We start from the raw sequence: 25461 nt of genomic DNA, 5'->3' as shown, positions 1-25461 counted from the left end.
CTAAAATAATTTCAGACTTTTTCAGTAGTCCGATCAATGAAATTCACTTCACGTTTCTGCAGTCAAACTTAGCTCTGAATGAAAAAAATATATAAGAAGCGTGGAGAAGAATGAAGTCTCGATAATTGAAATAAGAATTATATCAAACGACACTCAAAGCTGTTTGGATGAAATGAAGACTGCCAATTTTATTGACATGCAAACCAAGATTAATTTGAACAAATTAAAGAATGAGAACCGTAACCAAGAAACTATTGATTTGATTTCGGAATTTGAGGAAGAGACAATGGCTTTCTATATCATAGCATTTGATAGAGAAATTGGCTATTTCTTTTAATAAATATCAAGTATTTGATTAGACGACGCTATGTGAAATCCCAGATTGGATGATTATTAACACTATTATTCATCTGACAAAAAATGGTGTGAAGATTTCAGGCGACAATTGATTTCAGGGATACATGTATCTGAAGAGCTTTTTAGAAATTAAGCGTGACTCGGAAGAATGGAAGTCTGAACACTCTGTGGAAGAAAGGTGTATTTGTACCGTACTGTATTGTACGGAACTGGGGACCTAGGAACGACGGAGAGGCTTCGCCCCCGCCGTAGCCCGCAGTGGTACACAACGCCACAATCGGCTACAGCAGTCCACTCACCCCACCGCCGCCCCACACCGAACCCAGGGTTATTGTGGAGTTCGGCCCCCAGTGGACCCCCCACCCCTCCCTCCCTCCGGGAACGTCTCGCACCAGACGAGTGTAACCCGTATGTTTGCGTGGTAGAGTAATTATTGTGTACGCGTACGTGGAGAAAGTGTTTAGGAACCAGCTCGCATTCGCCGAGGCAAATGGAAAACGGCCTTAAAAACCATCCACAGACTGGCCGGCACACCGGACCTCGACAATAATCTGCCGTGCGGATTCGTGCTGGGGACCAGCACGCCTTCCCGCCGGGAAAGCAGTGCGTTGGACGGCAAGGCTAACTGGGAGGGCTAAGGTATATTTGCTTTTCATAAGGAAACCGAAAATCCTGAACGTTTTCTATACCCGCACAAAACACCACTGTGGAAAGGGTATTTTTGCTCAAAGTGATTATATTAAACAAATTTTTTTCTTCGTTTCTATACCCCCATCTCAGAGTGTCCCGACAGGGTCCCAGCTTCATGGCAACCTTTGCTTTTAGTAGAAGAGATGTGTCTCCCAGTAACGAAGGTGAATAAGTGCTCATAGCTCTTAAGGTATGAATTTTAGAGCCCATTTTCACTACACGTTTTCCCCCACTTTGGCCCATACTACCACCAGTGAAAATTTGTCGGTGGAGTTCACCCAGTACACGCGAATAGTGCCAGTGAGTCCATGAAGTAATATAAAGTTTATCGCTGAAACCAACTATGCCTTTCAGTAAGCATAGCCAACATAGTCCAAACGCCACGATCTAGTGAATAGGGATGTAGAAATGGAAACAATTAATAATTGTTGCATAATGGGAAAAATTGATTGGAAAGAATACTTGAAAAAAATTGAAGGTAATTTATGAACCTGCGCACAATCTTGGGTGAACTTGAACTGATACCAATATCAACAGACCTTTAATATCATTACATTCAAGGTCAATAAACATAATTTGCATTACGCATTGCTGCTTCCAGTAGAGTGCGGTACCGAATCATCATCGCAACCATTGAAATTGTCGATCAGTCACACGAAGTACAATATTTTTATTATAATTAAACCAAGTTCAATAGGTGTCTATCAAGTCTGAGTCGTTATCTTCACATTAATTCCATTGTGTTTAGTCTTGATTGCACAGGTGATTCTAGAAGTCGGTCAAGGGGGGGAAGGCTAATGGCGGGAGAGTTGAGATCCCCCACCACAAATTGGTAAAATTTGATGTTACTTAACGTAATGTTTGGTAACTCTTTTGGGTTCAGGGCAAAAAAAATGTGTGATTATTGAAAGTGGTACTCGTACATTAATATACATCCAATGTATATTAATAAATAATAAGACGCCCATTTTAAGTTAAATGATATTTATTGCTTTAGATAGTAAGCCATTTGCCGCTCTTATTCTTTTGTTAAAATGTGTTTGAAATACATTGCAACCTATATTGCTACATACTTATTAAAAAAAAATGATTGAATCTGTTGAAGTAATATATTCGCTGATTCCTTAAGTCATTTTATCCAATGTAGTATGATACCCATTGGGGGGGGGGGCTATTGCCCTCATTGTCGTCCCCCCCCCCCTCTTGCCACCTCCCCTGCTTGATTGTGACAGTGTCGATGCAGGAGCGATCCACCAGATAACGAGTAAATTATTCTTGTCTGCACCGAACCTCTTGATGCAGAATCTCGGCGGCGATTAAAATGATGAACAGATAGGAGTTGATCTTATACCCTTGCGAATAAATATTCCTTTTCTAATAATAAACGGTTAAAATACACATTTTTAACAATGCTAGTACGACTGATCCAAGAATACGTCCGTACGGTACCACTTCCCGAAACAATAGGGCGAAGATATATGAATTAATAAACTGAAGAGCGTATTTCTTACTTTTGTTTCATACAGATATTTACTGATGAATCAAAACATTATCCTTGCCACAAAACAACTCGTAACTTTACCGTTGGTGGTGTCTACAACTCATGCAGTTTACATACAGCTTATATATAAGAAAAGAAAAGAACGAAAAAAGTAATATGATTCAGTACACTAGTCACGACGTAAATGAAGCTCGTATTTTCTATAATAATTCCAAAGTTTAATTATGACTCAAGGTAATAGTCACGTTGTGTTTTTACATAATTGTGTGATGTCTAAAAGTGGAGATGCGCTCTTCATTTTTAAATAGCGTTTCAGTTGAAACTGTGCTTCATCAATTCGACCCAGTCATTATCCTATCCAAAGCAGCTCATCAAATCAATTATAGTCATCACAGGAGGTGTAAGTCTAAGAGTACCTCCTAGTTCCTCCTGTAATTTTTCTATGTAGATTTAGCAAATTTTATAATTTCGGAAGTAGGGCCTACGTTTCACAAAAATAGGGAATTATTAAAAAATATTATTCAAAAGAACTATATTGATGACACAACAAATTAAATGTATCGTTGTAGCAAAGACGTTACAAATTGTGTAAACTTTCTGAAGAAACTAAAATTAAAACAAAATTCGCATCTTATTGTCTACAGCAACTTCTGGAGGCCTGCATTGTTTGTAGTGCGATGTATAATAAGTTATGTTAATTCCCCATAAACTAATAACAGCTATTGAGTAAATGAAAAGGGCTATAGTTTTACTTCAAATTTCCTTCATTCGTGTGAGGCAAACTAATTGATTATGTCGTTTAGGTCAATTTCAGCAGCTGTGGGTGTTCTGTTGACAGTATAGATAAAGTGACTGACTGCTTTCACATTAAATAGTTTTTCATCATCTGAAACTGTGCTTAAGTATTATCATTACTTGGATACGAGTTTTTAACAGTGGCGGCTTGTGTCGCTTGCACTCTAAGCGGGCCGTGGATGTACCGGTGCTATTTACCGGTATCTTAAGAGTTCATCCACCCCCTACTTCTATTATCGAGCCAGCCGGTGTGGTCGTGCGCGGTTCTAAGCGCTTCAGTTTGGAACCGCGTGACCGCTACGGTCGCAGGTTCGAATACTGCCTCGGGCATGGATGTGTGTGATGTGCTTAGGTTAGTTAGGTTTAAGTAGTTCTAAGTTCTAGGGGACCGATGACCTCAGAAGTTAAGTCCCATAGTGCTCAGAGCCATTTGAACCATTTGAACTATTATCGAGACATAATAGAAATAAAAACGTTATCTTTCACTTCCATCTTACAGATAGCGTCGCGTAGATGATTGTTAAGCCAGCGGCGTTTATTGTTGTTCTATTTTGTGGTGGCATCTGTGATGTGCTATTCGTTCACAACGTTCTAAATCACGGCAATTTGCTTGCGTAGACTTCGGCAGAAGTCGGTCAGCTTCGGCCCACTAATATTTTGGTGAGCTGCTACTGCCGACATAGCGATCTAACAATACATGGTTTGTGTGTGTGTGTGTGTGTGTGGCAGAGCAGCTACAAAATGATTGCCCTGCCGTGCCAACCGTTACGCGGTGTGTAGTACCCTGTACCAGCCGTACGTGACGAGAGCAGTTTGCTCATTTCCAGTCGACGAATGTATACAGACAGTACCGCGAACGAAGTGGATGCCCGTCGTCAAGAGAGATAAAGTTTCTCCGATGGCTGTGATTCTACGGTAAACATTCAGTCTGGAACCGCGCGACCGCTACGTCGCAGGTTCGAGTCCTGCCTCGGGCATGGATGTGTGTGATGTCCTTAGGTTAGTCAGGTTTAAGTAGTTCTACGTTCTAGAGGATGGATGACCTCAAATGTTAAGTCTCATAGTGCTCAGAGCCATTTCTACGGTAAACAGTTCCTTTCTGAAATTCTAAAATTTGTTTATCTCAGTAGGTAGACGAAAGTATGTGGTCGTGTACAAGTTTAAGCAGTGGGAACTCGGGGGGGGGGATATGTCTCTACATTTCATTGAAAGAACTGAAGTGGCAAATGCTTGAAGATAGACGCTTATTAATAAGTTTCAAGAACCAGCTATGTGATGGATCAAGGAATATACTACAACCCCCTATGCATCACTCAGTAGGGATAGAGATGACAAGATAGACAATTCCAGCTTATTTTTCTTAGTGAGGGATATGTTGTTCCCGACTTTGATTATTTGCATGTATAATGGCTCTATGTAACAGAATGAACAGACCAGTCCTAACCTATGGGCAGAAGAGAATACTTTAAAGGGGAAGAACTAGAGAATTATAAGTATCAGTGTTTGGAAACAAAGTTAATCAGAAGACTTTGGTCCATACTGCGATAATGAATCGGAAAGCTGGAATGCTTCTTTTTTTTCCATCAATACCTATTGAGTATTGTGTGTGTGTGTGTGTGTGTGTGTGTGTGTGTGTGTGTGTGTATGTATGTGTATGAGACTTTTATATAAAATTCAAGTCGGATATTTCTGTACTATCTGCCATGTTGCTGCTATTTGCTGTTAGTGTATTCTTGTTAGGAATCTGTAGTTTTTCAAGATGCCATTCAAGAACTGTATAGTCTAATTTGCAGATACAATATTTGCCCTCAGCAGCAGCTGGTAGTAGTGGTAGGCTACTTTGTCGGTAATGATTCTTACATTAGCTTATAAGTTGAATAGTAGTGTCCACCATTCTGTAATTATGTAAGTCTAGTGTGGGGTGAGAAGTAGGTGAAGTAGATTTTGGGAGCTATTTTCAAGGTAGCTAAATTTAATATGAGAAGTGTAGTAGTATTCTGGATGTATCCTGACCTTAGGATTTTGTTGTATCTGTCATTTACCATTTTATTTTGTTTTTATTTTATTTAGTTAAGTAGTATTTCTATACTTATTTATTTGAAAATTTTGATTTCATTTTCTTCATTATGCCACTAGACTGTACGTGGATTTTTATTCAGTTAAATGCTATTTTTAGCCACAGAAACTTCAAATTTTGCTATGTAGGACTAATGAACATTATGTAGTTAACATTTGAGATCTTTTTTCCACAGAACCTTACCAGAAAAAAAAGTTAATTTTAAATTGTGTTGAGAATTATTGTTTCCACTCGTACAGCGCTGAGTACTGCTATGTCAGAAAGGGAAATGAGTGAAGTAAAGTAGCTCCATTCACGATATTTACATGTTTATGAGGTTGCTACTTCTTAATGTTTCCAAATGTGTAAGAGAGGAATAATTATTTAGCTCTAGGTTCCATTGCCACTGGCTTATGGTAGACCTCACTTTTACCTCCTATAAAATGTTAGGTAGGGCTGTGCTGCCTGATTCTCGAACTTGTCTACTCATCTGTGAGACTTTATCTGGCTTATCTCTGCTATATTCCACATGCCACCATATAGTGCACTTTGTAAGGTACTTGTGGTGCTGTTATCTTTTCCCTCACCCGTTTCCCTCCAGTCCATGCCAAGAACAATTGCATCTGAGATTATCTACTGCTTGGACTTTCTTTTTACCCCATAGATGTGAAAGAAGGCACAACAGTTGAGAAAACGGTAATTAAAACATTGAGAATAATTCAGTGTGTAATGTAACACACCAGGAGCTAATGAAACATTTAGATATAGTGTTCCACCACATCCGAATTAGAACTCTTCATATCTGAAATAGGAAAACTCGTCCACTTGCCTAAAGTCAGTAACTTATCTCATAATGGCTTCATTTTGTCATATGAAGGAGCAAATGGTGTATATAAAAATGCAACCTCAAAAGTCACTGACAAATTAAAAAAATGTTTAGGACACTTGACTCATAAAAATGTACTGTTAATGACTGGTCTACATCAATATGACCTACCTCCTTGGTCATATGTAGCCAAAGAGATAAGTCCTGCAAGCATACTGCTCTCGAAAATATACACACAACACGAAAATGTAGAAGCTATTGATCTCAGTTGTAGAGGATGTAGATTCTGCACTACACATGGACTACACTTAAATGGGCTAGGTAAGCAGCTTGTGGTTGAAAAAATATGCAGATGTGTCATCAAGAATTCAGAGATAAGACATTCTTATGCACAAGTGGTCCACAGCTCATTGGAAGAAAAGATTCGGACTCCAACAACTCAGGAAAAGACTCCAGGCTCCTATACAGATGATTTTTTATGGACAAATCCTTAACAAGCTAGAAGCAGGTTAGTGATGTAATAAAAATGCCCTTGGAGAACTCTAATGTTAATGTAAAAATCAGTAGTGGTAATCAAAATAATTACAGCAACAAAATTCTTTCTGTCTGCCATCAAAATATTCAATCAATAACAAACAAAATTTTAGATGAGAGATTTTAATAAATACAGATTCCACTGTATCAGTGTTCTCTGCATTACACGGCAGTGGTGAAATATTGATCAAATTGTCTCTTTCCCTATACCATGGTATATACTAGCAAATTATTTCTCTAGAAACAGCTATAAAAATGGAATTACCATAATTTTCATCAAGCAAGGTGTAAAATAGAAATCCATTAATAAGTTTTGGCATCTCAGTGCGGAAAGGACTTTGACTTGCCACTTACTGAAGTCAGTGAACAAAATACAGTTGTAGCATGTATTTACCCTCCCCAAATGGAAATTTTTAGTCATTTCTAAATAAGCTTAAATATGTACTATATAGGCTCTATCTAGACAAAAAATCGATAGTGCTGCTTGGGGACTTCAACCATGATTTTCTTGGAACCAGCAAAAGAAAAGACACTTTCAACTTAAAACAGAACAACAATTTTCTCGGAACCATCAAAAGAAAAGAGATACTGCTCAACCTCAAAGACACCTTCAACTTAAAACAGACACAACAACCCCAACAAGAATTACAGCAACTACTGCCACTGGCCTGGATCAGATATTTGTGAATACACACTGTACTGCAAAATGTATCAGTACATGCCTTAGTGATCATGAAGCCCAAGTTGCCACCCTCCAAAGTTGCTTGCTGCCCACCCAGAACTACAAAAGAACTGTAACAGCAAGAAGTTTCAGTAAACATAATATAGAAACATTCAGTTCCCTATTATAAAGAGAAAGATGGAAGGAAGTTTTCCAAGTAGATAACATCTACGAGAAGTTAGAAAAATTCTCCAACATCTTCAGTGATTGGTTTGAAATTGCATTCCCTTCCAAAACACAAGTAATAAGAGGCAAGAGGTACAACTGTAAAAGCAAAGAATTGAATAACAACAGGTATCAAAACTCAAGTATGAGGAAAAGAGAATTACTCAGATACAGGAGAAACAATAACATACCCTCACTTCTGAACAGCTACTTTCAGAAATACCTTCACATCTACAAAAGATGATACACCAGGCAAAAAGAATGGCCAATGATAGGTTCATAACAGAGTCAGCAAATAAAAGCCAAGTGGTATGGAAAGTAATAAAGAAGAAAGCAAATAATGTGTCCCCTAAAATGGAAAATATCACTCTGAACCCATGAGAACAAGAGTGTAACTGATCCCCAACACATTGCAAATCTTTTCAGGTGTTACTATGCAGATATCACAAATAATTTTATAGTCAATAACAAAATGGATAGTAGAAAGAAACAGAAAAACAAAGTGCATTCAAGTTCCTCGTCAGTCTATATTTATGGAACAACTCCAGATGAAATCACCCATGTTGTATCAACTCTAAAGAAAATGTTATCAGGAATTTATGGTATTCCTGATTGCATCATAAAGCAATATATTACTAACATTGCAGTGCCTCTTGTAAGTATAATCAATTCATCTTTTCAGACAGGTACATTACCAGACTGCTTTCAAATTGCTAAAGTGGTCCGTATTCATAAGGAAGGAGACAAATCAAACACAGGAAAGCTATAGACCAAATGCTTTATTATCGGGCTTTAGTAAAATCATAGAAAAAATAATGTATAGTAGGCAACTGAAATTTTTAGAGAAAAAATTCTCACTGATACTCAGTGTGGATTTAGGAAAAATAAATGAATGACTAGTGCCATCTATGATTTCATACCCAATGTGCTGTAAACAAAGGACAAAAAACAAAGTTCCACTGGAACTTTTTCAGACTTAGATACAGCCTTTGACATATTGGAACACAACATACTGTTGGACAAGCTCCAGGTATATGGCTAAATGGTTCACATCATACTTGACAAACAGGAAACAGAAAATACAAATAAAACATTAACTAAAGGAAAATGCCAGGATATGTTTCTCAGATGCAGAAATTCTGAAAAAAAGGAGTCCCTCAGGGATCCATTCTTAGGCCAATCCTCTTTCTGCTCTACATAAAAGATTTTGGCCTAAACAATGATTCACAAACAAATACTTATTTGGCAGGTGAAACAAATATCCTTATTACAGGAAACACCCACAGTCAGCTAAAAGCAGCTTTAATTAAAACTACAGCACAGCTAAATAGATGGTTTGAAGGGAATAAACTACTAATAGACAAGAAAAAAACAATTTTCCTTAATTTATGTATAAAAGGTAATGCATGCAACATCATTATGACAATAAACTCCAACAAAACAATAATCCATCTTCTCTGTAAACAAAGTTTTTAGGCATATGGCTTCAAAATAACTTCAAATAGCATACACATGTAACAAAATAAAGGGAAGACGTTTACTCTCTGTTAAAGCAAGTTTTAGCACTCTCTGAGTTACCTACTTTGCTCAATTCCAAAGTATCCTGCTGTATGGAATTATATTCTGGGGTAACACGCCATCTAGTTCACTCATTTTCCTAACCCAAAAAAGAACTGTTAAGAGCAACCTGATTTTTGTAAACTCCTCTTTCAAATGTCGTCAGTCCTTCTACTTCTCTGTATGTACATACTAGAGATATATAAGTGTGTCAGAAAGAACTTAAAAGACATAAAGGAAAATTTTAAAGGAAAAACTTTATGTTCAGTCAGTAAGGGCATCAACCTACCACAATAAGCAGTGGTATACAAATTTACAATGGTCTCCCACATAAGTTAAAAATCATATCATCATACACACTCTCTTGTAAAACCTTAAGGACATTCATATTAGATCATTGCTTCTATTCAGTTGCAGAATTTTTAGAACATTTGCGAGACTTGAAAAAAGACAGTGCACCTACTGTAAGTAGTGCAAGCTCTTTTGTGGATGGAGCTAAAATTTATGTATCTAGTAAAATAATACTGAATTTTTACTGTGTTGTGTTGCTGTTTTGTTTTGTGTTTATTTGGTGTCCCACAGTCTGGAAAATTTTTTTGGATGAATAAATAAATAAATTACTGAGAGGGAGAGAGTGCATGTCTCAAGAAAAAGCAAACAATGTATAAATCATCAAAAATCAGATTTGTTACCCATGATAGTAGTGTAACTGAAGGCTTCAACATCTTCTATTTATTATATACATAGAGGATCTACCCTCATATTTGTTTTGTAAATAAAAACTGCCTTTTCGTCCTGCACTTTAATCTACCCTTAGTACCATCTTGTAGTCACAACATAATCTACAGTAGCAATAGAGTAGTAGTAGTTAGATGAACTACAGTTTTCAGGCAAATGTGTAGCAAATAAATAAAATTAAATCAAAAGTCTTTATACAGGGTGATTCAAAAAGAATACCACAACTTTAAAAATGTGTAATTAATGAAAGAAACCTAATATAACTTTCTGTTATACATCATTACAAAGAGTATTTAAAAAGGTTTTTTTTTCACTCAAAAACAAGTTCAGAGATGTTCAATATGGCCCCCTCCAGACACTCGAGCAATATCAACCCGATACTCCAACTCGTTACACACTCTCTGTAGCATATCAGGCGTAACAGTTTGGATAGCTGCTGTTATTTCTCGTTTCAAATCATCAATGGTGGCTGGGAGAGGTGGCCGAAACACCATATCCTTAACATACCCCCATAAGAAAAAATTGCAGGGGGTAAGATCAGGGCTTCTTGGAGGCCAGTGATGAAGTGCTCTGTCACGGGCTGCCTGGCGGCCGATCCATCGCCTCAGGTAGTTGACGTTCAGGTAGTTACAGACAGATAAGTGCCAATGTGGTGGCGCTCCATCCTGCTGAAATATGAATTGTTGTGCTTCTTGTTCTTGCGAGTCGATTTTCCTGGGCTGCGAACAAATGCTTGCTGGATGTGTGCTATATTTTCATCACTCGTTCTCGGCCGTCCAGAACTTTTCCCTTTGCACAAACACCCATTCTCTGTAAACTGTTTATACCAATGTTTAATACACCACCTATCAGGAGGTTTAACACCATACTTCGTTCGAAATGCACCCTGAACAACTGTCATCGATTCACTTCTGCCGTACTCAATAACACAAAAAGCTTTCTGTTGAGCGGTCGCCATCTTCGCATCAACTGACGCTGACGCCTAGTCAACAGCGCCTCAAGCGAACAAATGTACAACTAAATGAAACTTTATAGCTCCCTTAATTCGCCGACAGATAGTGCTTAGCTCTGCCTTTTGTCGTTGCAGAGTTTTAAATTCCTAAAGTTGTGGTATTCTTTTTGAATCACCCTGTATTTAATTTAAATGCTTCCAGTCAGTGATGGTCATTGAGTGTCATATTGATGAAAGACCTGTCCAGTATATGCACCAGACTCTTGTGCAGTTTCTCTGTTGCTTTAGTTGACAGATTTTATAGTGAAATTCTTGTGCTTCATGCCTATTTCGTTTTCTTTATTTCATGTCTGGTTATGCGCTTTTAGTATAAGAAAACTTCAGTGCTAGAAACTGTGTTTCAGTGCCAAAAAAAGGCTAACAGATGCACTGTGGGACATGGACCACAAGAATCAATTAAATTAAATGTTATGACAGTAGAGTTAAATTTATGATAGTATACTGGCTAGCTTGGGTTAAAGAAAAGCTTAAAAACTTTGTTCTTAATAAATTTGGTCTTAGAATGTTAATACACCAGTACAAACATAAGAAATAACCACATGTTTGCAATAGTATAGCAAAGGTTCACAGTAATTATAATTATCTTAGTCTTCTGTATTTTATCAAACTGTGTAATAGGGCTCATTTAATTACTTTGAAGAAGATTTGAAGTAAGCTATCAGAATAGGTGAGAAGTTGTAGAGTACAGGAGTCTGTAATAAATAATCAAAAGTTCCAATTTTGAACTATTAACAATTGCAATAACATACAGATTTCTTTTATGTTGATGCAAGTGCTGTATCATATCATATTGTATTTGTATATAAAGGAGAGGTGGTATCATTATGTAGCGTTGTATAAAACATTTTCAGAATTCTTGCTGCATCCGTTCACGGTAAATCTTTCATCACTTACCTCCATAGTCTTTGTCAAAAGCAACTGACTGTTATAACTGCTGCTTCAGTGGCCTTATATTGGCTATAAATGGCTTCTGATTGGTTGGTAATTACATAGTGTTGTCAACGCCTGCAGCGATGATGCCACCTCTCTTGTAGTAGCATAAACATTTTGACAAATATCTCTGTGCCTCCTCTGCATCGAGAGCTCTCTCCCATGCAACACTAAGATTATATTCACTGCCATTGTCGAAGTTCTTCTGACACATTCTTATTTCTATAGTATCTTTAATTACAGAATCCCAGTATGTAGGAGCCTAGGACAAAACTTTTGTTTCTTATTTCTCTACCTTGACAGTGAACTGAATGTGTGGATCCATTTTTAGATATTTTGGTGCAATGAAAGTCGGATGGTCATCTCAGCCAATCAGTGTACTGCAAGCCAATCCATACAGATTTATATCTTAGTGCGCAGAGTTCTCATCATCCAGCCCAGAAGAGGGCAGTATTAAATGCATCGGTACACAGAGCAGAAACTGGTTCTGACACGGACCACTTGGATTCCAAAATTAATCATCTGAAGTACAGTTCACTTGATACGACGTGAATGTTCTCCAGGAAAAGGAAATATGAAAATGTTAAACAGGCACATGATGAGAGACCGATTGCATTCCTTTCTTCCTTTGTGCTACATCCAGCAAAATAGGCAGAGTCTTGGAAAGATGATGTATAAAACCTATTTTTTAACCTAAGAAGATAAAGGAGATGCTATGCCCTGCTAAGGACAGCCTAGGCCTTAGGATCCCCGGGATTTATAACACTGATCAGTCCATCCACACAATTTCCAAACACTGTGCAAAGCATCAGCGGCGTATTAAAGATCCAGAACTTGAGAAATCTGTAGTTGCTGAAAACAGCCTCACAAACAAACACTGTGTGACATAATAAAAGTTTTGTCCAAGGCCCCTACATACTGGGATTCTGCAATTAAAGAGGCTGTAGAAATAAGTATGTGCAAGAAGAACTTCAACTGTGGCAACAGATGTCATCTTAATGATGCATGGAAGTGAGCCCCTAATGCAGAAAAGAGGCAGAGATATTCATCACAATGTTTATGCTACTACGAGAGTGGTGGTGCCACCAGTACAGACATTGACTCCTTCAGCAGCAGCATTACATAAGTACCGACCAATCAGAAGCCATCTGTGTGCTATATAAGGCCATCACAGTAGCAGTTATGAGATTTAGTTGCCCCTGGAGAAGACGATGGTGGTAAAAATTGCAAGCTCAGGAATTTACACTGAGTGGGCACAGTGAGAAGTCCAAAAATTTTAGCATTAGTTTCACGAGGAACTAGGGTATATGGGGTCTATTCAAAAAACTCCGGAACTTTATCACAAAATTTTTCTACTTTTACTTTTTGCACATAGTCTCCTTTGAAATACTCTCCTCTACAGTTGATACATGCTTCCAATTCCATTTCTGCTTCCAGAACCAGACTTGGTACAGCTCTTGCAGAATTGCATGAAGAGCTGTCTGCAAATTTTATTTTATCTCATCTGTCGTTGCAAATCTGCATCCTTTCAACAGGATTTTCAACTTTGGAAATAAAAAATAGTCTGCAAGGGCCGGGTCTGCAAAGTACAGAGAATGAGGCAGTACAGGGATTTCGTTTTTTGTGCAATAGTCATGCACTAACAGGGATGAATGTGTGGTTGTACTATCATGATGCCAGAGCCATCAATTGTCTCACCACATTTCAGTTTGTTTCGTACTCACATTTTCTATTAGCCATCGCAGTATGTCTTGACAGTACCATTGACTAACAGTTTGGCTCAGTGGCATGAATTCATGATGAACTAATCCTTCAGAATCAAAGAAAACTATCAGCATGGCTATGACATTTGACCTGACAAGCTTTTTTTGGTCTTGGAGAATGTTTCTCAACCCATTGTGAAGACTGAACCTTGCTCAACATAATAACTGTAGACCCACATCTCATCAGCAGTTATGATTCTCGTATGTAACATCTCATTCTCATTTGTGTGATCCAAAAGCTCTTTACAGATTGGAAGGCAAAGCTCTTTCTGGTTTTGACTCATGAGCTGTCAGATGAACTTGGTGGCAGCACGGTGCATTCCAAGATGCTTTCAGGATTTCATGACTTGATCCAACTGTCTTCCATCTGGCCATTTATAAACCATGTGAACTATTCATAACATTGAGTTCAGCTTGAGCACTCATCACAGTAGGCTTTATGCATCATTTGGTGTGTCACTGTAAAGATTTTCTTGAGCTTCACACAAAATTTAATGCAGACGCATTGCTCCTCTTAACTCTGCCATCTTGAAATTTTCAAACCTTGCAACACAATGTTCTACTCAATATAGCACTGAACAATCACTAACAGACATACAACAGTGAAACTTCTGGCAGTTATACATTTAACACAGGTGTGTGTAGGGATGACAACCACATTTTGCTCCAACACATCATTGTATAACACACATTGTATAATGTTCCTTTGCAAAGGAAAAGCTAGGAGAACTGCCCCAATTTAATCGTTGTACCACAGAAAAGATGAATGAAATAAATATTAGTGTCAGTGGTATTGAGAAATAGAATAAGTACTAGTGTCAGTGGTGTTGAGAAAAAGCTGAAATCATTACAACTGAACAAAGCTCCTGGCCCCAATGGAGTCCCTATCAGATTATATACTGAATTTGCAGCTGAGGTAGCTGCTTTACTCACTATAATCTATTGCAGATCCTTTGAACAAAAAACTGTGCCCAGTTCTTGGAAAAAGGCACAGGTCATACTCATCTACAAGAAGGTAGTTAAAGTGATCCACAAAAATACTGTCCAATATCCTTGACATCAGTTTGTTGTAGAATCTTAGAACATATACTGAGGTCAAAGATAATGAGGTATCTTGAACAGAGTAACCTTCTCTGTACCATCCAGCATGGTTTTTGAAAACATGGATCATATGAAACCCAACCCACACTTTTCTCACATGATGTACTGAAAGCTTTGGATCAAGGCAGTCAGGTAGGTGCAGTGTTTCTCGATTTCCAAAAAGCTTATTGACAAAAGTATGATCATACAGGGTATCAAGTGAAGTTTGTTACTGGATTGGGGACTTTTTAATAGGGAGGACACAGTATTTTATCTTGGATGGACAGTCATCATCAGATGAAGATGTAACTTCAGTTGTGCCCCAGGGAAGTGTGATGGCTTGCTTGCTGGTTCATGTTGTAGACAATATTAATAGTAATTCAGGCATTTTGCAGATGATGCAGTTATCTATAATGAAGTCGTGGCTGAGAGAAGCTACATAAATAATCAGTCAGATCTTGATAAGATTTCAAAGTGGTGCAGAGATTGTCAACTTGCTCTAAATGTTCAGAAATGTAAAATTGTGCACTTCACAATACGAAAAAACGTAGTATCCTATGACTATAATATCAGTGAGTTACTGCTGGAATCGGCCAACTCTTACAAATACCTGGTTGTAACACTTGGTAGGAATATGAAATAGAATTATCGCATAGGTTCAGTCAAGGGTAGAGCAGGTGGTAGCCTTAAGTTTATGGATAGACTACTGGGGAACTACAGTCAGCCTACAAAAGAGATTGGTTACAAATCACTCATGCCACCCATCCTAGAATATTGCTGAAGTGTGTGGGACCCGTACCAGATAGTACTTACAGGAGATATTGAACATATTCAGAGAAGGGCAGCACAAATGGTCACAGGTTTGTTTAATCCATGGGAGAGTGTAACAGACATACTGAAGGAACTGAAATGGTAGACTCTTGAAGACAGGCGTAAACTATTCTGAGGAAGTCTGTTAACAAAGTTTCAAGAACTGGCTTTAAAGATTGCTCTAGGGATGTACCACAACCCCTTATGTGTCACTCACATAGGGATTGCAAGGATATGTTTAGAAAAATTACTGCATGCACAGAGGCATTCAAACAATCATTCTTCCCCCCCATATGTGAATGGAATAGGGAAAACCCTGCTAACTGGTACAATGGGTCGTACCCTCTGCCACGTACCTCAAAATTGTGTGCAGAGTATAGATGTAGATATAGACTGGTGTGAAATTACGAATGTTCTGGAATTTTTTGAACAGACCTTGTATGTCATCAACATTCACAAGACATTTTGGGGAAAGGAGGGCCCCAAAGTGGCTACCATGAATGCTTGCACAACAGAGTACTGCTGTTCATGATCAGGATATGGGATGTGAAAACTGAAGCAATAGCACTGATATCATTTATCAGAAGGAACTACTAACATCAGTGCAGTGTCTTTTTTTCACTAATAGCTGTTTGAACTGTAATTATATTTACTTTGCACCTCTCTCATCAGTAAAAGAATGGCTTAGTGGAAATATTTTGCTCACAAGGATTGGATGAATATTACCTTAAACTGCCTGGTGAGGACTGTCAATCATTTGCACAAAATAGTTTCTTGCCACAAACATTCTAATGTTGACTACCTCATATGTACGAGGGTTGGAACTTTAATAGTAGTAACTATTTATTTGCAGCTCGTACAAAAGAGATCCCTGTTTCAAAGTTACTGTTACTGATTTTTTGGACTGGTGGGGCAGCTAAGTGTTATACTACCTACTGCACTCCCCTCACTTAAGTCCTCATAAGTTCAGCTCAATTTCTAAACTGAAGGAAACACTTCATGGCATTCGATTCAGAACTGTTACAAATTCAACGGGCAATAGACCGTGCCATTCAAACTGTCAACACAACTGGCACTGCTAAGAGTATCCTACAACTTCCACATCACTGGCAATGGGGTATACACAATGCTGTTGACTACTTTGAAGGTCAGGCAAACTCTGAAACACGTATCTATTTTGTACAAGCTGTAAATAAATAGTTGCCACTATTAAAGTTCCAACCCTCATATGTGAGGATGATACAACAAACCCTGCCATTTGTAAATACTCACCTGTATTATTAAACTGTCACTAAATGCTCTCTCCCCCCTATCCCTTCAACCCTGGCTCTCCCCACAGTTGTCACCCACCCCTCTCTCCCCTTCCTCTCTCTCCTTCCTCCCCCCTCTCTCTCTCTCCTTTCCCCCCTCTCTCACCTTTCTCCCTTTCTATATAACCCTTTTTCCACCTTCCATTCTCTTTCCCTCCCCACCTCTGTTCGTCATCTCTCTTCACCACAGCCACTCTCTCTTTCCCACTATCACTATCCTCGTCTCTTTCCCACCGTCACCAATCTCCCCTGCCTCAACTCCCTCTCCCTTGCCTCCGCCCTCTTTTCTCCATCTCTTTCACCCACCCTCTCGAAACACACATACACATGCCTGCAGACACACACACACACACACACACACACACACACACCACACACACAGTAACTAGACTGGACAGAGATTGTTACTGACACATGGCAACTGGGATAGATTGGCATGTCATGTAACTGGGATGTCAACAAACATACCAACTATTAGCTTCTCCATGTATCAAGTGTGCTGTTATCCTGCAGTTGTATACACTCCTGGAAATGGAAAAAAGAACACATTGACACCGGTGTGTCAGACCCACCATACTTGCTCCGGACACTGTGAGAGGGCTGTACAAGCAATGATCACACGCACGGCACAGCGGACACACCAGGAACCGCGGTGTTGGCCGTCGAATGGCGCTAGCTGCGCAGCATTTGTGCACCGCCGCCGTCAGTGTCAGCCAGTTTGCCGTGGCATACGGAGCTCCATCGCAGTCTTTAACACTGGTAGCATGCCGCGACAGCGTGGACGTGGACCGTATGTGCAGTTGACGGACTTTGAGCGAGGGCGTATAGTGGGCATGCGGGAGGCCGGGTGGACGTACCGCCGAATTGCTCAACACGTGGGGCGTGAGGTCTCCACAGTACATCGATGTTGTCGCCAGTGGTCGGCGGAAGGTGCACGTGCCCGTTGACCTGGGACCGGACCGCAGCGACGCACGGATGCACGCCAAGACCGTAGGAGCCTACGCAGTGCCGTAGGGGACCGCACCGCCACTTCCCAGCAAATTAGGGACACTGTTGCTCCTGGGGTATCGGCGAGGACCATTCGCAACCGTCTCCATGAAGCTGGGCTACGGTCCCGCACACCGTTAGGCCGTCTTCCGCTCATGCCCCAACATCGTGCAGCCCGCCTCCAGTGGTCTCGCGACAGGCGTGAATGGAGGGACGAATGGAGACGTGTCATCTTCAGCGATGAGAGTCGCTTCTGCTTTGGTGCCAATGATGGTCGTATGCGTGTTTGGTGCCGTGCAGGTGAGCGCCACAATCAGGACTGCATACGACCGAGGCACACAGGGCCAACACCCGGCATCATGGTGTGGGGAGCGATCTCCTACACTGGCCGTACACCACTGGTGATCGTCGAGGGGACACTGAATAGTGCACGGTACATCCAAACCGTCATCGAACCCATCGTTCTACCATTCCTAGACCGGCAAGGGAACTTGCTGTTCCAACAGGACAATGCACGTCCGCATGTATCCCGTGCCACCCAACGTGCTCTAGAAGGTGTAAGTCAACTACCCTGGCCAGCAAGATCTCCAGATCTGTCCCCCATTGAGCATGTTTGGGACTGGATGAAGCGCCGTCTCACGCGGTCTGCACGTCCAGCACGAACGCTGGTCCAACTGAGGCGCCAGGTGGAAATGGCATGGCAAGCCGTTCCACAGGACTACATCCAGCATCTCTACAATCGTCTCCATGGGAGAATAGCAGCCTGCATTGCTCCGAAAGGTGGATATACACTGTACTATTGCCGACATTGTGCATGCTCTGTTGCCTGTGTCTATGTGCCTGTGGTTCTGTCAGTGTGATCACGTGATGTATCTGTCCCCAGGAATGTGTCAATAAAGTTTCCCCTTCCTGGGACAATGAATTCACGGTGTTCTTATTTCAATTTCCAGGAGTGTATTAAGTTAATGGAAGGCAAACGGTGAGGAATTTTAAAACACTATAGATGGAACACACAGAATTAAAGAGAGAAAGCATGGGAAGGAAGACCACCTTCACAGTTCACCTCATATAAGATAGTCACAAAGTGTACAGTGTCAAAAAGAATCTCATAATTTTATACACCATGAAGCTATATTTTATAGACACATACACAGTCCAATCAGAAATATTGGGAACCAATATGTAATGTGCAAAAGACTACTGATTGTCACAAGATATGGACCCACCAATATAAGAGAAGGTGGTGAGTATTCTGTTGTGGAGAGAAGCAGTAACAGCAGAATGAGTCCATCAGAAGAGTGCAGTGACTTTGATTGTTGGCTAATCATTGGATATCACATGAGTAACAGATCCATTAGGGACAGTTCAACCCTTCTAAAGAAGTTCAGATTGAATGTTGATGTGATTGTGAAGTGGAAATTTGTAGGAACAACCACAGTAAGACCAGGCAGACCTCGTGTACTGACAGTGACCATTGGGCATTACAAAGAGTGGCTGTAAAAAATTGTATGAAATCAGTGGAAGAAATCACTCATGAGTACCATAGTGCTACCAGCAATCCATATACTGCAGTGACTGTGTGTAGTAAGTTAAAAATAATGGGCTAGAATGGTTGAGCAGCTCCTCAAAAGCCACACATTTCTGTAGCCAATGCTAAGTATCACTTGAGGTAGCCTAAAGAGTGACACCTATGGACAGTGGATGACTGGAAATTAGTGATTTGGAGTGATGAATTACATTATACTCTGTGGCAGCCCAATGAAAGGGTGTGGGTTTGCAAATGCCTAGAGAATGTTACAGGAATTATGTGTAGAACCAACAGTGAAATACAGAGGAGATGGTATTATGGTATTGGATTGTTTTTCGTGAGTAGGGCATAGTCCACTTATTGGACTTAATAAAATGCTACAATATTATGAAAAGGAAAGCTGCTACTCACCATATAGTGGAGAAGCTGAGCCGCAGATAGGCACAACAGAAAGACTGTCATAGTATAAGTTTTTGGCCAACAAGGCCTTTGTCGAAAATAGATGACACACACACTTACATAAACACACGCTAATGCAACTCATTCACACATGACTGCAATCTCTGTCAGCTGAAGTCATACTGCCAGTGTGGCATTGCAGCTTCAGCTGCCAGAGTCCGCAATCATGGATGTGTATGTGTGTGTGTGTGTGTGTGTGTGTGTGTGTGTGTGTGTGTGTGTGTGCCTGTTGTCTGTTTTTAACAAAGGCCTTGTTGGCCGAAAGCTTATGTTGTGACAGTCTTTTTGTTGTGCCTATCTGTGACTCAGCATCTCCACTATATGGTGATTAGCAACTTTTCTTTCATAATTTTGCTACATTTCATCCTGGATTTTCCATTGTTTAATAAAATGCTAAGTATGGAAGATACAAACATGTTTTACAGTGGTTTGTTCTGTACACAATAAAGGCCCAGTTCAGAGGTAATGATTGTCTGTATGGAGTGACAGTGTACTTGGTTGCGAGACAATGGTTTGTGAACAATAACATTCTTGAAATGGGCTGGCCTGTCTAGAGTCCTCACTTGAACCCAGTGGAACTCTTTTGGGATGAGTTAGAAAATTGACTTCACTCCAGACCCTAGCATCCCACATCACCACTTTCTCTTGTTTTGCCTCTTGAGGCATAATGGGCTGCCTTTCCTCCACAGATATTCAGGCAGCTCATTTAAAGTGTCTCCTGAGTTCAAGCCATCATAAATGTGAAAGTGGACTCGCCACATGTAAGTATCCATTAAGAAATGCCCAGATACTTTTGATTAGATAGTGCATGAAAAATATATGAATGAATAGAAGAACAAAACAAACTGTTCCAAAAATCTACATCCACAATCTGCAAACCACTGTGAGGTGCATGGCAGAGGGTACATCCCATTGTACCAGTTATCTGGGTTTCTTCCTGTTCCATTCACATACGGAGCACGGGAAGAATGATTGTTTGAATGCCTCTTTGCCTGCAATAATTATTCTAATCTTATCCTGACGATCCCTATGTGAGCGATACATAGAGGGTTGTAGTATATCTCAAGAGTACTCATTAAAAGTCGGTTCTTGAAACTTCATTAATAGACTTTCTCAGGATATTTCCAGAATAAGATTTTCACTCTGCAGCAGAGGCAAAGATCCAGAGTTTGAGTCTCAGTCTGGTATGTAGTTTTAATCTGCCAGGAAGTTTGTATCTCAAGATAGTCTACATCTGTCTTCAAGAGTGTGCCAGTTCAGATCCTTCAGTATCTCTGTGACACTCTCCCACAGATTAAACAAATCTGTGGCCATTCATGCTGCCATTCTCTGTATATGTTCAATATCCTCTGTAAGTCCTATGGGGCCCATACTCTTCAGCAATACTCTAGGATGGGTCACACAAATCTACCACCTGCTTTGCCCGGATGTCTGAACCTATATGATAATTCCATTTCATATTCCTGCAAAGTGTTACACCCTGGTATTTATATAAATTGGCCAATTACAACAGTGACTCATTGATATTTTGTCATAGGATACTACACTTTTTGGTGAAATGCACGATTTTACATTTCTGAACATTTAGAGCAAGTTGCCAATCTCTGAAATCTTATCAAGATCTGATTTATGCAGCTTGTCTCAGATAGTACTTAATTATAGATAACTGCACCATCTGCAAAAAGACAGATTTTAATATTAATTTTGTCTGCAAGGTCATTAATATACAACACATAATGGAGACTGAAGGACCTAGAGTAAAAAGCAAGTTCAGAGTGAAGGTCATGCAAGAGTTATTACCAGTGCCAGAAGTACGGAAGTGGTGAGATACAAATGTTGGTGCTATTGGGAAAGTAGTTGAAGAGATACTTGGAAAAACATTGGGTAAAGGAAGGAAGAAAGATGAAGGTTCAGTGGGCTCTCAGCATCAAGGTCATTAGAGACTGAGCATAAATTTGGACTGTTTCAAGGATGGGGAAGGAAATAGGCCATGCCCTTTCAAAGGAACAATCCCAATAGCAGCTAGTAGTGTACTACAGAAATCAATAAAAACCAAAATCTGGATGCCTGGCTGCAGATTTGAACTGTCAGCCTCCCAAATGGAAGTCCACTATGCTAATCACTGTGCCACCCTGCTCGGTTTGGTAAAAGAACCCCTGTATACAGAGAGACATGCTGGTGGAGCAATGAGGTACAATAGAGAAATAAGGCAGAAAGGTCTACATCTACATCCATACTCCACAAGCCACCTGACGGTGTGTGGCGGGTGGGTACCTTGAGTACCTCTATCTAGCTTCTATTCCAGTCTTGTATTGTTCGTGGAAAGAAGGATTGTTGGTATGCCTCTGTGTGGGCTCTAATCTCTCTGATTTTATCCTCATGGTCTCTTTGTGAGATATACATAGGAGGGAGCAATATACTGCTTAACTCCTCGGTGAAGGTATGTTCTCAAAACTTCAACAAAAGCCCGTACTGAGCTACTGAGCGTCTCTCCTGCAGAGTCTTCCACTGGAGTTTATCTATCATCTCCGTAACGCTTTCGCGATTACTAAATGATCCTGTAATGTAGCACGCTGCTCTCTGTTGGATCTTCTCTATCTCTTCTATCAATCCTATCTGGTACGGATCCCACACTGCTGAGCAGTATTCAAGCAGTGGGTGAACAAGCGTACTGTAACCTACTTCCTTTGTTTTTGGACTGCATTTCCTTAGGATTCTTCCAGTGAATCTGTCTGTCATCTGCTTTACCGACGATCAACTTTATATGATCATTCCATTTTAAATCACTCCTAATGCGTACTCCCAGATAACTTATGGATTTAACTGCTTCCAGTTGCTGACCTGCTATATTGTAGCCAAAAAGCTCAGAAAAGTTAGAGATAGTTACAGATAGGCAAATAAAACTGCTAAAAGGGGTGAGTCAAAAGCAAAGGTAACTCCATGGAATAGGTTTTCTGGGGTACTAGAGACAAAGAAAGTGGGTGCCTAGATTTTTAGGATAGACAGAGCACAAGACAAGACAATAGAAGATTTCACACATACCTGACAAACAAAGAATGAGGAGGCAATGATACTCCAAGAGAACAGCAGTAGTAAGAAAAGATGGGAGAAATTCTTTGAACATCTGCTCAATGAGGAAAATCCACGGTCAGTCTCTGATAATGGTGTTGCCTTCCAGAACATGATTGTAGGTATAACCAGAGAAGAACCTTAGCAGATTTTAAAAACATGTAAAGTGGAAAAGTCCCGGGTCCTGATGAAATCTCTGTTGTAGTTTGAGTGTCTAAGTGAAGAAGGGTTGGACATACTGTGGGATTTTAAGCAACAGATCTTTCAGGAAGAAAGAATTCCAGATAACTGGAGAGGCACCTGCATGTGTCAGATGCTATGGGCAGCAATTGATGACAGTGATCACCATTGACTGTTGTAAATTGTTATGTCAGGTACGTAGGACTCAGTGTTGCATACCTCTTGCCAATTAAATGCTAGATGACAACACCTGGAAGTAGCCATACCATCCAGGACCACCTTTTAACTTTGTTGTACAGAAGCCACTGTCACATGTGTATGCCTGGTCATCAGGTGATCCAGAGATAAGCACAGTATACAATATATGCCATTGTTTCTCATTAGCAAACTGTACAAGAACTTGTAGTCTTATCAAGTGCATCTTTCTGTTCATCTCATAATGTAAATGTGCAATTTTCTCCAACCAATTCTTTGAGGTACACTCCACAAACATGAGAGTGTTTGTGTGGCTCCTCCAGGCCACCTGACCTCCTTTTGTGGCACACATATTACACCAATGATTGAGGTATGTGCATGTAGGTCATAACTCCCATCAATCTCCCTGTCCTATGGATGAGGATATAGTGCCCATAGGTTAGGATGGCTCCCCAGTGTTTTTAAAGAGTAACAGTGGAAGGAGAAAATCATACATGATTACAAGTCAAATACACTTCACACTCTGATTCATCATTTTATGTCTCACTTGTACATTCCACAATTTCCCATGAATATTTATAAAATAAGGGAAAGCCAACCACTCACCTATAGTGAAATGGTGCATGAGGCACAGAAACAAATAACAGAAAACAGCATCACAGTAGCTTTTGTGCTCTTGCTGCCTTTGTAGCAAAAGTACACATTCACACATCGAACCACAAGTACATCCAAATGCACACTCTTGTGACCTTGGCAAGACTTATGGGAGAGTGGTTACCTTTCCCTTATTTTAACTATTACTCCATTCAGGAATTGCCTCATGCATATTTCTTTGCTCCATGTTATGTATAACTTCCAGTATAGCAGTGTTATATCCACAAGACTTAATATTCGCTGCCATTGTCTGTATTGTGTACCTATTACTTTTATCCCTTCCATGGCTGTTATGATAACTGGTAAGTTGGGGTTGTTTGCATATGTGTATATTGTATGTAAGTTGCTCATATTTTGGAGGTCTTGAATTCAAATCACTATCCAGTCATTCTGATTTAAGTTTTCACAGTTTCCCTATATCACTTCAGGTAAATATCACGATTATTTCTTGATAGTAGCTGCACCCAGTTCCCTGCTCCAGCTGAGCAAAATTAAGCATATTCATCATGTCTAATGAATTTAGTGCTAATGGAACACACAATAATGACCTATTTTCTGTGTTTGTAGTGTAAACATGAAAATTGTTTCTGTTGCATTTTCAACATCTTGAACAAAAATAAGTCAAATTTAAAAGGTAAATAATTTTATAATGTCAGTACTGAAATAGTATCAATTTTGTTTCATGGTGTAATATGTGTTAGTGTAATTAAGGCTACTAATGTGTTTGTAAAAATAATTACTGTAATATACAGTTATATGTACAGTCCGAAATTACTAGCTCTTGAATACTATGAAAACTTATTGTTGCAGGCACTACAGATATGAACACAAGCTTGCATGCTTGCTGTGGAAGATAGACATGAAAGATGTCACTATAATACCCACGGAGTCTGCAGAATCATCAGGTGGAAACAGAAGTATGGTGTGTCATAATGTTATACATTCCCTGATCAGGTGTTCATTAAATTTAAACCAGTTACTAAATTACATAAACTAACCTATGGCTCCCTGCTTGAGAACACTGTCTCATGTTTAATATCTACTGTTTATCTCTATGAAAATACTAGATACACTATGTGATCAAAAGCATCCGGACACCTTGCTGAAAGTGACTTACAAGTTCACGGCATCCTCCATCAGTAATGCTGGAATTCAGTATGGTGTTGGCCCACCTTTAGCCTCGATGATGGCTTCCACTCTTGCAGGCATATGTTCAGTCAGGTGCTGGAAGGTTTCTTGGAGAATGGCAGCCCATTCTTCACGGAGTGCTGCACTGAGGAGAGGTATCGATGTCGGTCGGTAATGCCTGGCATGAAGTAGGCTTTCCAAAACACCCCAGAGGTGTTCTATAGGATTCAGGTCAGGATTCTGTGCAGGCCAGTCCAGTGTTATTATCGTGTAACCACTCTGCCACTGGCCTTGCATTATGAACAGGTGCTCAGTTGTGTTGAAAGATGCAGTCGCCATCCCCAAATTGCTCTTCAGTAGTGGGAAGCAAGAAGGTGCTTAAAACATCAATGTAGGCCTGTGCTGTGACAGTGCCA

General features: G+C 39.9%; 1 protein-coding gene across 1 annotated transcript in view; it reads left to right on the top strand.

The window, feature by feature from the left end:
• LOC124775383 (guanylate cyclase 32E) overlaps positions 1 to 25461 on the top strand; it is a 509109-nt gene that overhangs the window by 156765 nt on the left and 326883 nt on the right. The window contains exon 10 of the mRNA XM_047250218.1: positions 24728 to 24839. Within this exon, the coding sequence (XP_047106174.1) occupies positions 24728 to 24839 (112 nt within the window). The remainder of the gene's footprint in view (positions 1 to 24727; positions 24840 to 25461) is intronic.

Source organism: Schistocerca piceifrons, chromosome 2 (genome assembly GCF_021461385.2).
Source record: "Schistocerca piceifrons isolate TAMUIC-IGC-003096 chromosome 2, iqSchPice1.1, whole genome shotgun sequence".
In the NCBI taxonomy this organism is placed as follows: domain Eukaryota; kingdom Metazoa; phylum Arthropoda; class Insecta; order Orthoptera; family Acrididae; genus Schistocerca; species Schistocerca piceifrons.
The sequence above is the reverse complement of the archived record's forward strand: the minus strand, read 5'-3'. Positions and strand labels throughout refer to the sequence as shown.